Source organism: Diadema antillarum, unplaced genomic scaffold, assembly GCF_040938485.1.
Source record: "Diadema antillarum isolate AM-2024a unplaced genomic scaffold, OU_Dant_1.0 scf00000197, whole genome shotgun sequence".
In the NCBI taxonomy this organism is placed as follows: domain Eukaryota; kingdom Metazoa; phylum Echinodermata; class Echinoidea; order Diadematoida; family Diadematidae; genus Diadema; species Diadema antillarum.
Genome location: NW_027271086.1, coordinates 1,340,538 through 1,353,965, shown reverse-complemented (window position 1 = coordinate 1,353,965; position 13,428 = coordinate 1,340,538). Strand labels below are relative to the sequence as shown.

At 39.6% G+C, this 13,428-nt stretch overlaps 1 protein-coding gene across 1 annotated transcript; it reads left to right on the top strand.

Annotated features, from left to right (window-relative positions):
• LOC139723647 (retinol dehydrogenase 8-like) lies at positions 1 to 6,373 on the top strand. Its single transcript, XM_071634873.1, has 5 exons — positions 1 to 92; positions 3,160 to 3,428; positions 4,348 to 4,527; positions 5,083 to 5,176; positions 5,980 to 6,373. Exons 2-5 carry the CDS (start codon positions 3,164 to 3,166, stop codon positions 6,311 to 6,313), a joined length of 873 nt encoding a protein of 290 aa, XP_071490974.1. The 5' UTR covers positions 1 to 92; positions 3,160 to 3,163; the 3' UTR covers positions 6,314 to 6,373.
• Positions 6,374 to 13,428: the final 7,055 nt, after the last annotated feature.

The window sequence follows — 13,428 nt, the reverse complement described above, 5'->3', positions numbered from 1 at the left end:
TGTTCTTCCGTTCCATTGAAAGTCTACGCAGAAGACACGAGACGGAATTCTCGGTACGTGGAACGTGGATCGTGAAGAGAGACAAAAAACAGGTATGATTGCTAGTGAATATTACAGTACACCCAACAGTAATGGATACGTGAATCAAACAGCTTAATCGGCATGTACTATGAATTGCATTTACAGGCTGCCAACAATGGAAACTAGTTGAGAGTGAGACTCCCATAGGCCAATGCTATAATTTAGGAGTGAAAATGAGTGAGATCAATAAAAATGCACGCAAATGAAATAAAGTTTTAGAGTGAAAAAGGACCAAAATGAGTGAGTCTTACTCTCAATGAGTGAGAGCTGGCAGCCCTGCATTTACGACGGTATTTCTCGGCGTTAGGATATAGATCCATTTATATTTGTAATGCTGTGCTGAGTGCCCGGTCATAGATTCCACTGCTTCAATATTGATGTATGCATGCGAAACACGTGCCACTCTGACGACCTTCGCCCTTCCGTTTCCCAGATCGGAATCTCGCCGGTGCACTTGACTATGTATACTTTAGCGGTACAGACAGTGTGATCACGAACAAGGAGGCATATAGTCTCCATTGTGTGACCATGGAGATACATAATAATAGTATGACTATAATGGTACATGAAACATGACATGAACACACTGACGCAACAATCAGTCAGCCTATACGTACAACATGGAGCTACAAGCTCCATGGAACAATCATGTATACACTGCATATCTTCGTGTACGGAACGATGGGCCTTATGTGCAGACATTACACGGCTGTCTCGTCATGGGATGATAAGGGTCAATGGAAAATGACTTCATCTCTGTACCCATTTTATCGAGGTAGCAGATCTTTACAGTTCACCCCTTTCACGTGACTCATTGGTAGATCACTCATTCCGTCGTGCCCGGAGAGAGAGAAGGAGAGAGATAGGGATCAGATCAGATAGAGAATGAAAGGGGCGCTGGAATAATAAAAGACATTGATTTTGGTTTTGGTAAGTTGCCTTTCTCATATTCATTAGAGTGACCGAAAAAATATACAACTTACAATCAAAGCCTAATGGTAAATTTATGAATACATTTTATGAACATTCCCATTGAAAACATTTACCTTTTTAGAATTTACCCACTATACGTTCCTCTTGACCCAGGTGTGTAAATGAGCTAGTACCTGGCAATTTAAGGGTAATGAGGACCTTCTGGTATAGGAGCAATGGTAATTACACTTAAGATGCTATCCTTCCTAAGGAATACAATGGATTATTACTATTATCACTATTGTTATTGTTGTTGTTATTATCATTGATGTTATTACCATTATTATTAACAAATTATTAACAAATATACCTGCATTAATTATTGGTCTCACTCATGCCTCTTCTGCCTCAAGTAAAGCAAGACACATTTGAAAATTTCATGAAATATATGCACAAGAAAGATATGACGTCTTTCATGTTGTATACCTCTTGATCAATCCTAGTCCTTTATGTGAGTATGGCTTTTTAGCCCTGCCCCTCACTCAGTATCATTTTGGATACGCCTATATGCTCATTCCCTCCCTTTGAAACCACCCACCCCCATATATCTCAGGATTGTTAAAATTTCTGAACCCCTCCCCCCTTTCGCGGGCTTTTCGCAGGCTTTTAGAGACCCCACCCCATTCCGACTTCCCCTAAATCCGGAACATTGCTTAACGTACCCCTTTTTTTCTCAGGTAAGCTGTCATTCCAGTCTATGTGCCAATGTTTCTATTACCGGTACTTCAAAAATTTTCAATCTAAAATCTCCTATAATTTCCTATTTCTGAAATGAAATAATCCTGCATTGAGGAATAAGCTTTCAAAGCTATGTATAGGGTGGATTTCAGGAATTTGATTCCAGGATTTTATATTTTTCTTTCCTATGATTTTCAAGATATTTCCTAATTAGGATTCCAGAGAGAAAGAGAGAAAATAAAGACATACCCCTTTAAAAAAGCCTCGGATGTAAAAATCAAATATACCCTTATTCTAATGATAATAATAACAATAATACAAATCTACAGAAGTGCACAAATCGCCTGAAAGAAGTGAAATTGAAAATGCTACAAATCGGAATCAACGAGTAGAAACAAACATGGTAAAATAAACAAACTACTACTTCGTAAATTAAGCATAAAATGTGCTTTCTTAGCTCCACTTTGAATACATCAATGTTGTGATTATTGCGAATATGTAATGGCAAATCATTTCTACGTAATATACGTGTACCTGCATGGACAAACACGGAGCGACCGCCCTCCCCCTCCCCCTCCCCCCCCCCCCCCCCCCCCCTTGGTGTAAACTTTTGTTACGGCATATGAAATGCAGTGAGGTGACGTTCGTTTCCCTATAAACGGCTGCGTAACAGTAGTTGCCTGATAGGACTTCATTGATAGTTGGCAAACAAGTTCTGTCAAGGAGGCCATCTTACCCACAAAGTCAGCGCCTTGCGCTTGAGCGGATCCTCCAGATAGAGGGGAACTGATATGGATAACATGGTATCCCGCTCCGGTGGGCTGTACGTTCGCTTCAATGATCCTATCGGGCAAAATACCCCGGACCCTTCCCCTGAACCTAATCCTTAACCTAACCCTAACCCAAACTCTAACCCTAAACCTAACCCGAAGCCTAATCTTTACGCTAACCTTATATCACTAACCAACATTTTGCCGGGGGAGGGGGGGGGGGGGGGGGGGGTTGGGGGGTAATTGCACTGATACGATCCTATCTGCTATTGTCGGTGCACATGCGGTCAAACAGTGATGAGGATTCACTTGCAGAACAAAGAATTGGGTGTATAGGCCCTACATCCGGTGGGAGGCTCTGCAAGAACAACTGCAAAATATTCCCTTTTCTAGTTTTTTCTCAGCTATGAGCTATTTCATGAGCTGAGATACCTGCAACAATGAATTCGTTATTAGACCTGTTATGATCATCCGGTATAGGCCGACATTTATCGAGCTGTTCTAACCACGTAATCCCAATCGCATCGGGGTCATCACTTTGGTGTGGAGAGTGGAGCGTGTGTACATATGTTCATTAATTCAATTATTCAAACAAAAATGTACCATGACATACGAAAGGACACTTTCTCTGTGATAAAGATTAATCTTGTTTTGCCAGAATCATGGCGTCTCGAATAGCACTCGTCACTGGCTGCTCTTCCGGTATCGGGTTGGTGACCGCTCAACGACTGGCCCAGCGCGCCAAGGAGCCGCTGATCGTCTACGCGACCATGAGGAACATGTCCAAGAAAGACCAACTTGAAGCAGCGGCAGGGAACGCCCTCAATAAAACCCTCTTCATCCGAGAGCTTGACGTCACAAAGGAAAAAACGATCGTGGAAACGGTCTCTCATATCTTGGATACACACGGACAAATAGATGTTTTAGGTATGTCATAGGCACACTGTACCCTGCGTTTGCACATGAAGTGTTATCAATAATCACTTTTTCATGATACTATTTGGAACATGAACAATCCTTTCCTCAAGAGGACATTGCCAACTTAAAGTAAAAAAGAACTTCACTTACAAAATACATGTGCCCAACGGAATTTAGTTAGAAATTCGTTCTCATGCCACGAGAATAGTAATTCAAGACAACAAAAAAATGTCAGTACCATCGACATTTTAAGCAATCGTTACGATTCAGCGATGGTATCTTTTTTTATGCCTCCGCCATGAATCATCGGAGGCATTATGTTTTTCAGTCCTTCTGACCTTAATCAACTTTGTGTGACATCATTTTGTTGAAGAGAAGGTGCCAAAATTTCACTGTTTCCCCATATTGTGGCAATGGTTCACAGTACTATTGTCATGAAATTTGCACTATTTGGTATCACAATGTAGAATTACTTGGAGAAAGTTCTGTATTATGGGGTCCAAGATTAAACGAAACTTTTTCAAGTACTGTATGGAGGTACTTCTGATATTTACTATAGTTATTGACTTCACCATCAACATATTTTGGCTGTGTCATCAAACTTTCAATCTGGTGGTCATGTGAAGCTGTCGTCTCTCATTATCAATATGTTCTTACATTGGAAGAATGATGAGGTATTGCGGAGGAATATCAGACGCCATCTTGCTCCATTTTTATTCAAAATTCATTGTTACGTGGAAGTATTCCAAACTGTCCAACTTCAAAAATACATCATCTCCTTATGATAGATTTGAGAGACTGCCCCCTTTGATTGACCCTACTTATCTTATCAAGGTCAACTTGATCACCTAATAGTGAAATTGTCATTTGAATTGCATTTACCATTATAAACCGTTGTTTGTGTGTTTGTTTTTTCTAATTCCGTCAGTGAATAACGCGGGCATTTCCGGTATGAGTATAGCCGAAGTGACGAGCATTTCTACTTTCAAGAAGATGTACGACACCAATTTCTTCGGAGTCGTTCGGATGACCCAGGAAGTGATTCCGCACATGAAGCGACGGAGGTCGGGTCGGATTGTTAACATATCTTCATTGGCGGGAATTATGGGTGAGAAACCTTTGTTGAGTGTTGGAATAATGTATTCACCGTGGTCATGGTGGTAGCAATATATATATTTTTACGTGTAATCAAGCAATGTGACTTATCAACCGCGCAATACGGAAAAATATTCAGTCTTTGAGAGGACCAAATTTTCATTTCAGATTTGCGCATTACGAGGACAGCAGAAATACATGTGTATAACTTTGAATTCTTTCCTAAACGGTTCTTAACAAATTCCAGTAGTCCATTAAAAAAAAATACGCTGAAGTACAGCTTGTAACTTAAAGAAAAGGGAAACTTTTTCTTTGTTTCCAAATGTTGTCTTGGAAGTTAGAGTGGTGCCAAACGTGGATGAATGTTGGTAGAACCCAAACATGTTTGCATGGATGACCAAGAGTTGCCGCTCCATCTATAGCACCTCTAGGTCATCAAAATGACGGCCGGGGAGAAGGGACTATTAGGGATCAATGTTTATACTTCAACGCTAAGCTGCTCTTGATAAATAAGGCCACAGTGAATGAAAAATGACGTTATTCTCTCATCGTCTACGTTTTCCTATAGGCGTGATGTTTTACGACATGTACGGGTCTTCCAAGTTTGCGCTCGAGGGGTTCTCTGAATGCTTAGCAATGTCCCTGCGGCATTCCAACGTTTGGTAAGAACGAAACTTTCAATACTGACATAATGTTGCCCTTATACCAACTTATCGGCCACTTCACGTCTTTGCGAAAGTTTCTCACCAGTTAAATTCAGTAGATAATCATATGCGTAATAATACACAGAGCGTACGCATCCATGACAACAGTAGCAATATTACAGGAACTATCTTACATCCGCTGCTACTTCTGTCATAAAGTTACTCATCACCTTAATATCACGATGATTATTCAGTTGCGAGTTTCTTCACTTTGTTAAGATCGCAACTGCTGATCTGTAAATTAACGAACAATTCGAAAAAAAAGAACCAGTGGGACACATCCTCGAACCTGTCATCTACTGCTTTTCAGGCAGCGACACTACCACCAGGCTGTCCCTGGTTGCCGGCAGTGACACGATGAACATGGAACAAAAAATAATACCCAAGCTCCGAAATATCGACATTGCTATGTTAAGTAGTCCAAGGCGGACAAGGCATGTTAAATGAAAGAAAGAAAGATATTATTCAGATGGGTGAGGGTTCAGGTGCGAGTTTAATTGGTAGAGGGAGACAAAGTGAAGAAAATCGCACCTGCACCTCTACCCTCTGAATAATATCTTTCTTTCTTTTACGATGATTATTGTTATAAAGGTCGCGATTTAGAATACTGAAGTAATGATTCTTATTACGCACACTATTGCTTCTTTTCACTCTTGCTAGTTAGGAACAAGTTTGTATGGTAGGGTACACTAGTAATGTATGTTATCCATTATTCCATCATAATTGTTCTCTCTATCCTTCCCCCTCTCCCTCTCTTGCAGGGTAAGCAACGTGCAACCAGGACCTGTTGAGACCGACGTCCTGACCAATCCAGATGTGAGTGACGTTCTCCGCGAGCAAATGGACGATCCGAGGGTGGACGAAAAAACGCGCGAAATGTACAGGATGATATGGAAGCGCAGGGAGACCATGTTGACGGTCGCCGGCGGGGCGCAGACGGCGTCCGAAATCGTCGATGTGGTTGAAGAGGCGGTGGACTCGGAAAGACCGCACCTCCGGTATCAGACCAGCGAGAAGTCGAGAAAGCTGGCTGCGGAAAGGTTCAAAGATCCTACTGGGGACGACGTGACTGGGGATTACTTTTTGAAATCGTGAGCACGTTGCTGTATAGCACAATAGGCTGGCATGGTGCTGTGGATGTCGCTCCGGACTCATAGATATTATGCTGCAAAGTTCGACTCCCAGTCGCAGGGTTGATAGGCTTGTTGTAACAATTGTCTTTTTTTAATTTTGTACGCATGTGATTACGTATAGGTGTGTGTGTGTGTGTGTGTGTGTCATTATGTGTGTTTGCGAAAGACTGCCAGCATTTTAGATGTCTCAGATCTGAGAGGTCCACAATAATTAATACACGCGGTCATTCTCGCGCACATTTCTCAACAGTCATTTTCTATTGATTTTGTACTTCATACTCCACTGACCAAATGTTGACGAGAAGTAGCTTTTCCCCCCGTATTTCTAGTGATATGCTGACTTGTGTATGATTCCAACAACAAACAAAATAACGTGATGAAATAGAAGTTTGAATGGTACCAATCCGTGTTTTTGAAAAGGATACACGTATGCAACATGATGGAAATCTTTAGAATACCAAATCGGATAGTAGTTCTTTGTTGGCTTGTATAATGTGCCTACAGATTGTTTAGTAAAAGGGGAAGTATCGATGGATGGGGGATGTTTTGAATTACCTTTACAACCCCCTTTCAATGAGTGCCCCTTGGATCTTCGTATCCCCGATTTTTGCAACCCGTGTGTATGGAAGCTTAAAAGTGCCACCCAGATGTCCAAGTAAATCAACTCGCCATGTGGACAGTCGGGAAAATGATGAGATGACAAGATTTCAGATCTTGTGGAAGTTATAGAAGTAGGCCAACTGGTAATGAGGCTATGTGGCAACTGGACTAAATGGTCATTAGACGAACTGGTTGTAGACGAAACAGGATTAGACCTTGTGGGTTGAGACTAAATGGCTATTAGATGAGGTGAGTTGACCAAGTGATAGATCACCGATGATCAGACCACAAGCAAGACAAGATCTTTTATATCGTCATATCTAGATATGACTAAATGACAAGATTTCGGATCTCGTCAAGTCAACATTCCGTATAGAACAGATGATTAGATGATGAGATCTAAGATCTCGTTATGTCGAATACGTCCGCACGAATACAGATGATCAGATGACATGTTTTTAATCTATAACCATCTGACCATCTTTTGTAAAGGATGTAGCCACGACCAGATTTTTGGTCTTGTCATCTGATGATCTCTTTTAATGGATGTAGAAATGGCAAGATCCAAGCTCTAGTCATCTGGTCATCTTTCCTACAAGATTTAGGCATGATGGGATCAGAGATCAATAGTCACCTGATCATTCTTGTACAGGATGTAGACATGGCAAGATCCGGTATTTTGTAATCTGCTCCTCTATTTGTACGGGTTAGACAATATCGTGTCACCTGATCTTCTCTTGAAATTGATGTATACAAACATGATGGATTCTATAATCTTGTCATCTGATTTTCTCTTCTACAGTGTGTTGACATGACTAGATCCGAGATCTTGTCATCTGTAGTGATTTATTCCACAGAATGTAGAAACGATGGGATCCAATTCTGATCAATGATTCTTCTACAAGATCTCCTTCCTACTGGATTTCGACATGACAAGTTGATTATCTGGACATTTTGAGCCACTTTCAAGCTTCCAGTCGTCTGTAGAATAACGCCACGTTTGCATGAATAACTATTTAGGAACTAACCTCACACCAGCTCAATGAAATTCGAGAAATTGAAATGAAATATATACCGGCACATGATTTTATTTTTGCTTGGTTTCTTCATGTGATGATGACCGATCTTGCCATGTCCAATTTTAGTATCGTTGCTAGAATTTGCAGATGAAAAAAAAAAACAACTTTGTGCTTCTAAATACATTGTATGTAGTTATAAAATGTCAGTCAGGAATAAAGATAACCAACATGAAAATGTTAATCAGAATTATCAATGTTAATTATTGTTAAATATACCAAAAGTGTGAACAATAGTTTCTTTAAGAACCGTTTCTAGAATAAGCCGCCACCGTAATGGTTTATCGAGAATCTTAGTGATATCTCCTTATATTGCGGATTTATTGCAAAATATTTGAACGGTAGGGTGTTTTTTTTTTATACAATTGAACCCTACATATGCATCAATGTGATAATTCAAACATTTTTGTTGTTGTTGTATTTATTGCTGATTTTGCTGGTAGATTGTACAAAGTTAGCGTGTTTGCGTTCTTGTGATTTTGCACTGATCAATATATTGCATACGCGACACTTTAGACTTTGCTCCTTAAGCTTTTTTTTGTGTTTGTTTGTTGTTGTTGTTGTTTTTTTTTTTTTGCAGTCAGACACGTTACATTGTTTTAGAACAAAACAGTAATAGTAATCATGTGACTTAAGGTCTTTAATTTGACTCCGACGCGATCTGCTCAATATTCCCGAGACAACGGGTGTGGTTGATAGAGTATTCAGTTACATTACTTTCCATGAGGTCATGAAAATCGGGATGGCGTTCGATGTTATATAATAATTATACCTATTGTGTAAGGCCTATTCAATGTAAATACAAACTTATTTTTCTGCCACTGGGTGACACTTATGTCTTGAATGAATCATCAGACGAATGTAATCGTCGCCGTAGTTATGTATTTCTAAAACTGGACGTATAGAGTGTAATTATTTGGCGAGATTACATTCATGCACGGTGTTAGGGCTACTACTATAGTGCGATCATCTCCATCGTCACCACAATTAGGGGAGATTGCTTTTGTGGCAAAGGTTGAATGCAAATTAAAGGGTTGATTGATTGCAATACTCATACTTTTGTAGGCCTCATTGGCCTTCATCCTCAAAAGCAGAAGTTCTAAAGTGTCATACTCATAACATTGATGAGCCATAATAGGATATAGATTTTAGAGTATTGCGAGAGACCTCCACACACAAAGAAAACAAAAATAGAGATATGACATGCAATCTACCACAATTATCTATCCTGTAAACTTGGTAAGGTTTGGGGTTAGTTCGGTAGTGGTCTTGCGTAACGCGCTATTTTATAGACCAAATCTTGATGTATAACGAGAAAAAAAGAACAAAAACAAGAACAAAAACAAAAACCAAGTTAATGTCATATGTCGAATGACGGTAGCGATATGTATAACGCCTTATGCTTTATTTGTTTCAAATGAATGAATTTCTGCTTATGATGAGTCTGAGAAGTGGTTGAATAAAGAAGAATACAAAACTAGAAAACTGATAATCGTGAAGTGTGCGTTATTTTCAATCTGTCCGGAAGGAATTTTGGACAAGCTAGGACCAGTGAGGTGAGCGACTATAATACCCATCTCACAAGTGTGACCTTCAACGTTTGACTTTTATCCATCAATCATCGGTGATCAATAATCGGTAATCAATTATCAATCAGTAATTATTATGTTTCGCCGTTTTCGTCGCATTTGGAAACGTGGAGAGGGGTGTGAGTATATTCTTGTGTTCAGCACCGCCAAATAAAACAATAAAAAATCATATACAGACATACAGAGGAAAGAGAGAGGAAGAAAGAGAGGGAGGAAGGGATGTTAACAGCGAGAGATGACGAATACGCTTCACAAAGAAAAGACCATTTTTTGACAATGATTAAACAATATATTCGATTTCGTTTTATTCGTTGTTACAATTTGACACTTTTGTATCTTGCATGTGTATCAATATAATACATTTAAAGGCTTCTTCGTTTTTAAATAGTCTATATAGTAAGTCTCAATACATACGATATTTAGTAAGAGTGCTGCTCGTTCATTTTACACGTATTATTTTCCCTATTGCCTATATTGCATTACATGTGCAAGAGTAGCCCAGAAATTCGTTCCTCTATATCTCTCTGTGTTAAAATTTCACGTTCTTTGCATCTACACACTACTAAGTAATCAATATAATGATATGTACAAAAATATTTTCTCGTAACACTATATACACGTAGGCAGCCGATCTTACAGTCATAATTTAAGAGGTTTCGGATAGAAACAAAATAAAAAAAGAATATGATGGAATGTAAAGTATTACACAAGAAACCACTCGATTTTGAGATAGACTTTCCGACAATATTAGTCAGCACAGATTCTAGTTCCCGAAATTTCATTTGAACATCGTGGGTCTTCAGAAAGAAAATAACAAGATCAGCAGAATTAACGGAGAAAAGGAGGCAAGAACGATTATGAAAGACCCACTCGGATAATGATTAGTCACATGAAAAGCAAAGTTGTTTTTACGTCACAATCAATACCAGCAAGTGACCTTTGACCCTTTTGCCAATTGTCACAAACGCACATCAGTAGCCGCATACAGGATTTTTTGTGTTGTTTGTACTGAGGAATTATGTATTTTGTCACTCGATACTGTATTTCATGAATCGACTATTCAGTCCATTGGAGAGCTGCCACTGTGCGTAGGCGCGGCATCCGCAGAGCAGTTTCATTTGCATAATTATGTTCTCAAATGCGTTGCTGTTATTACACTTATGCCATTTACGATATGATTAGGGCATAAACGTTTAGATCTTTAGAAACAGAAATGAACCCGCCAAAGAACAAACTAAAAAGAAAACGAAAAAATCCGCAGATATATTAATATCTTGGTTGTTGTTTTTTTTTCCAGCGAGCCAAAGCTTGTGGTAACATTGACCCTAAACGCCGAGCAAGTACAGAGATGATAAGGAACTCCTTTTCCTCTTTTTTTTTTTTTCATTTGCACCAATCTTAGTTATTCACACATACGACTAACGACCTTTTGCAACTCTGGCAACGGAGCCGAGTCCGTATAGATATTGCATAGTCGACCAAAACATTTGTAAGCAGCCTCTGATCAAATTTTATCTCACCAAGGCTCAGTGACGTTCTATGCCTGGCCTGCAGAGCTTAGTGATCACCGCACCTCACCGCATCATCCAGGGCCTTGTTTCATAAAGCTGTTCGTAAAGTTACGAACAACTTACGAACGACTGGTGATCAGCTCTGATGTGCTATACCTATCAGAATTTCCATAATTCAGCACAAGAACTGATCACCAGTCGCTCGTAAGTCGTTCGTTACTTTACGAACAGCTTTATAAAACAGCCCCAGGTTTGCTGCACACCGTCGACGGGAGATTCTATCGAACTCTCACATGATTATTTCATCACACAGAAAGAAATCCAAACCTGGACTCCACGCGGCTGTAGAATACTGATTATGTCATGTTGCTTCATGGATATGAAATTGAGATGAAGGTACGAGGTTGTCGGATGAAATTGGTTTTAATCATAGAAAATCAGAAGGCATGAGAAAGACAGAGATAGATAGATAGATAGATAGATAGATAGATAGATAGATAGATAGATAGATGGATAGATAGATGGAACGAAAACACAATGCATTTGGGTTCTCCCTTTGAGAACTTAATTTTGAACTTGCAAGCACATGCAGGCCATGCCGATAAAAGTTAAGATAATATTGCATTAACTGCACATTATTGGATACCTTTCAATTTTGTTGGTAGCACAGTACATTCATATTTGAAAATCTTATACCATCTTCTGTAGTCCATGTTTAGTAATAGATAAACCGAGAGGTTACTGCTGTCAGAAATAGTTAATACGCATCAGACAAAGTCACATTCGTTTCCTTCAAAGAATGATTACTGGCAAACACACATTAATACTCGTTGATACCACATGAGAGTATACGCATCACACTTACAAAAAGTGACCCTACAGTTGTAACGTTCCAAACGTTACATAATGGTAAGTATGGTTTTTTTCATCACACTGACCCGGCAAAAGTCAAGGATTATGGGCAAAAATGCCCAGAGGAGCCAGAAGCGATAGCTTTTCTTCAGGCTACGGTTAATCTATTGTTGTTGTTGTTGTTGTTGTTGTTCTTGTTCTTGTTCTTGTTGTTTTTAATGCCTCAAACCGTTCTTGTGTACCCCGTTGTATCTACCACAGTGTATAATCTGCACACATTCATGCGACAAAACACAGTTTGTCTATGTAATTCTTGTAAACACCCCAACGCGATCATCGAATACTGCACCGACACGATAGCAGTTCTAGCGCCAGGAACGACCGAAGAAGCAAGCGAGTCTGAAAAAAAAAGCTAATTCCCCATGAATTTGATTCGTCGCACATCAGCTGTAAGTCGCAACTTGTCGGGCATTAGGCCCCGAACAGCTGCACAGCTGATGTCTTTTGCACATTTTTTTTTTTTGCATTACGTTATCCCCATATAGTTCCATTGCATTCTTCGAATTGATACAAATCGATGAGGAACAGTACTATAAATTCATCGACCTCAAAACTCGACAACCAAACAAGGAAAAGGTGGCATGTCGAGGTGTGTGAAGTGTAGCATGTAAATATATCAACATAGAACAAGCGCCCTCTTTGTCGATCATGTAGTTATTTCTGATGATGATTGCAAAGTGCGGTACAGCTCATTCTCAATATCCCCCCCCCCCCCCAAGTTAAAAAAAAAAACCTTCACAAAACAGAAGAACAAAATCAAATCAATATTACAGTTTGGGTTTTTAAACTGTCTTCACTTGATGCAACGGAATACAGTGTATCTGAGAAAACTCTTTTTTTTTTTGGCGCGGTGTTTCATATTTAAGGAAAACTTGCCTTGCAGTTTGCATGCACGTACGCAATATGCGCAGTATAGAGAGGACTGGCTTGCCGGCAAAATCCTGCAAAAGTCATGAGTCTCATTAATGCAGTAATTTGACAAAAATGGCCATCGGCTTGAAATTATGACCTGAAAATCGAAGTTTCATGCTGCTGCTGCTTATGATGATAAAGATTACTACTGCTTTTTTTTTCGATGACAATTCAAATTGCAACTAACTATGGAACGCTTCATAGGAGGTTGGAAAAATCTGATGGCCTTTCCTGTTGCAGCCGCTTTACAAGAATAGCTGCGTTTTCTTTGCTCCTACTCCCCTCTCCCCCTCCCTTCCCGCCTACCCATCTTCCTCGATCGTCTTGCTTTGGTTCAACCTCCCAAAAATGTATATGCTACTCGGGTACGAGAATGACATCACATCACTACATTTGCAAACACAACTCATTCTTCAAACATGAGTAATATGGCATTTCTCAAACACATAGCTTCGATCCATCATTGCATTACTTACT

What these genes read in the sequence shown, in the direction of transcription:
- LOC139723647 (XM_071634873.1), top strand. Translation starts at nt 3,164, where the DNA reads ATGGCGTCTCGAATAGCACTCGTCACTGGCTGCTCTTCCGGTATCGGG. An exon ending in TTCATTGGCGGGAATTATGG is followed by an intron (nt 4,528 to 5,082) that starts GTGAGAAACCTT and finishes GTTTTCCTATAG; the next exon opens with GCGTGATGTTTTACGACATG. An exon ending in CTGCGGCATTCCAACGTTTG is followed by an intron (nt 5,177 to 5,979) that starts GTAAGAACGAAA and finishes CCTCTCTTGCAG; the next exon opens with GGTAAGCAACGTGCAACCAG.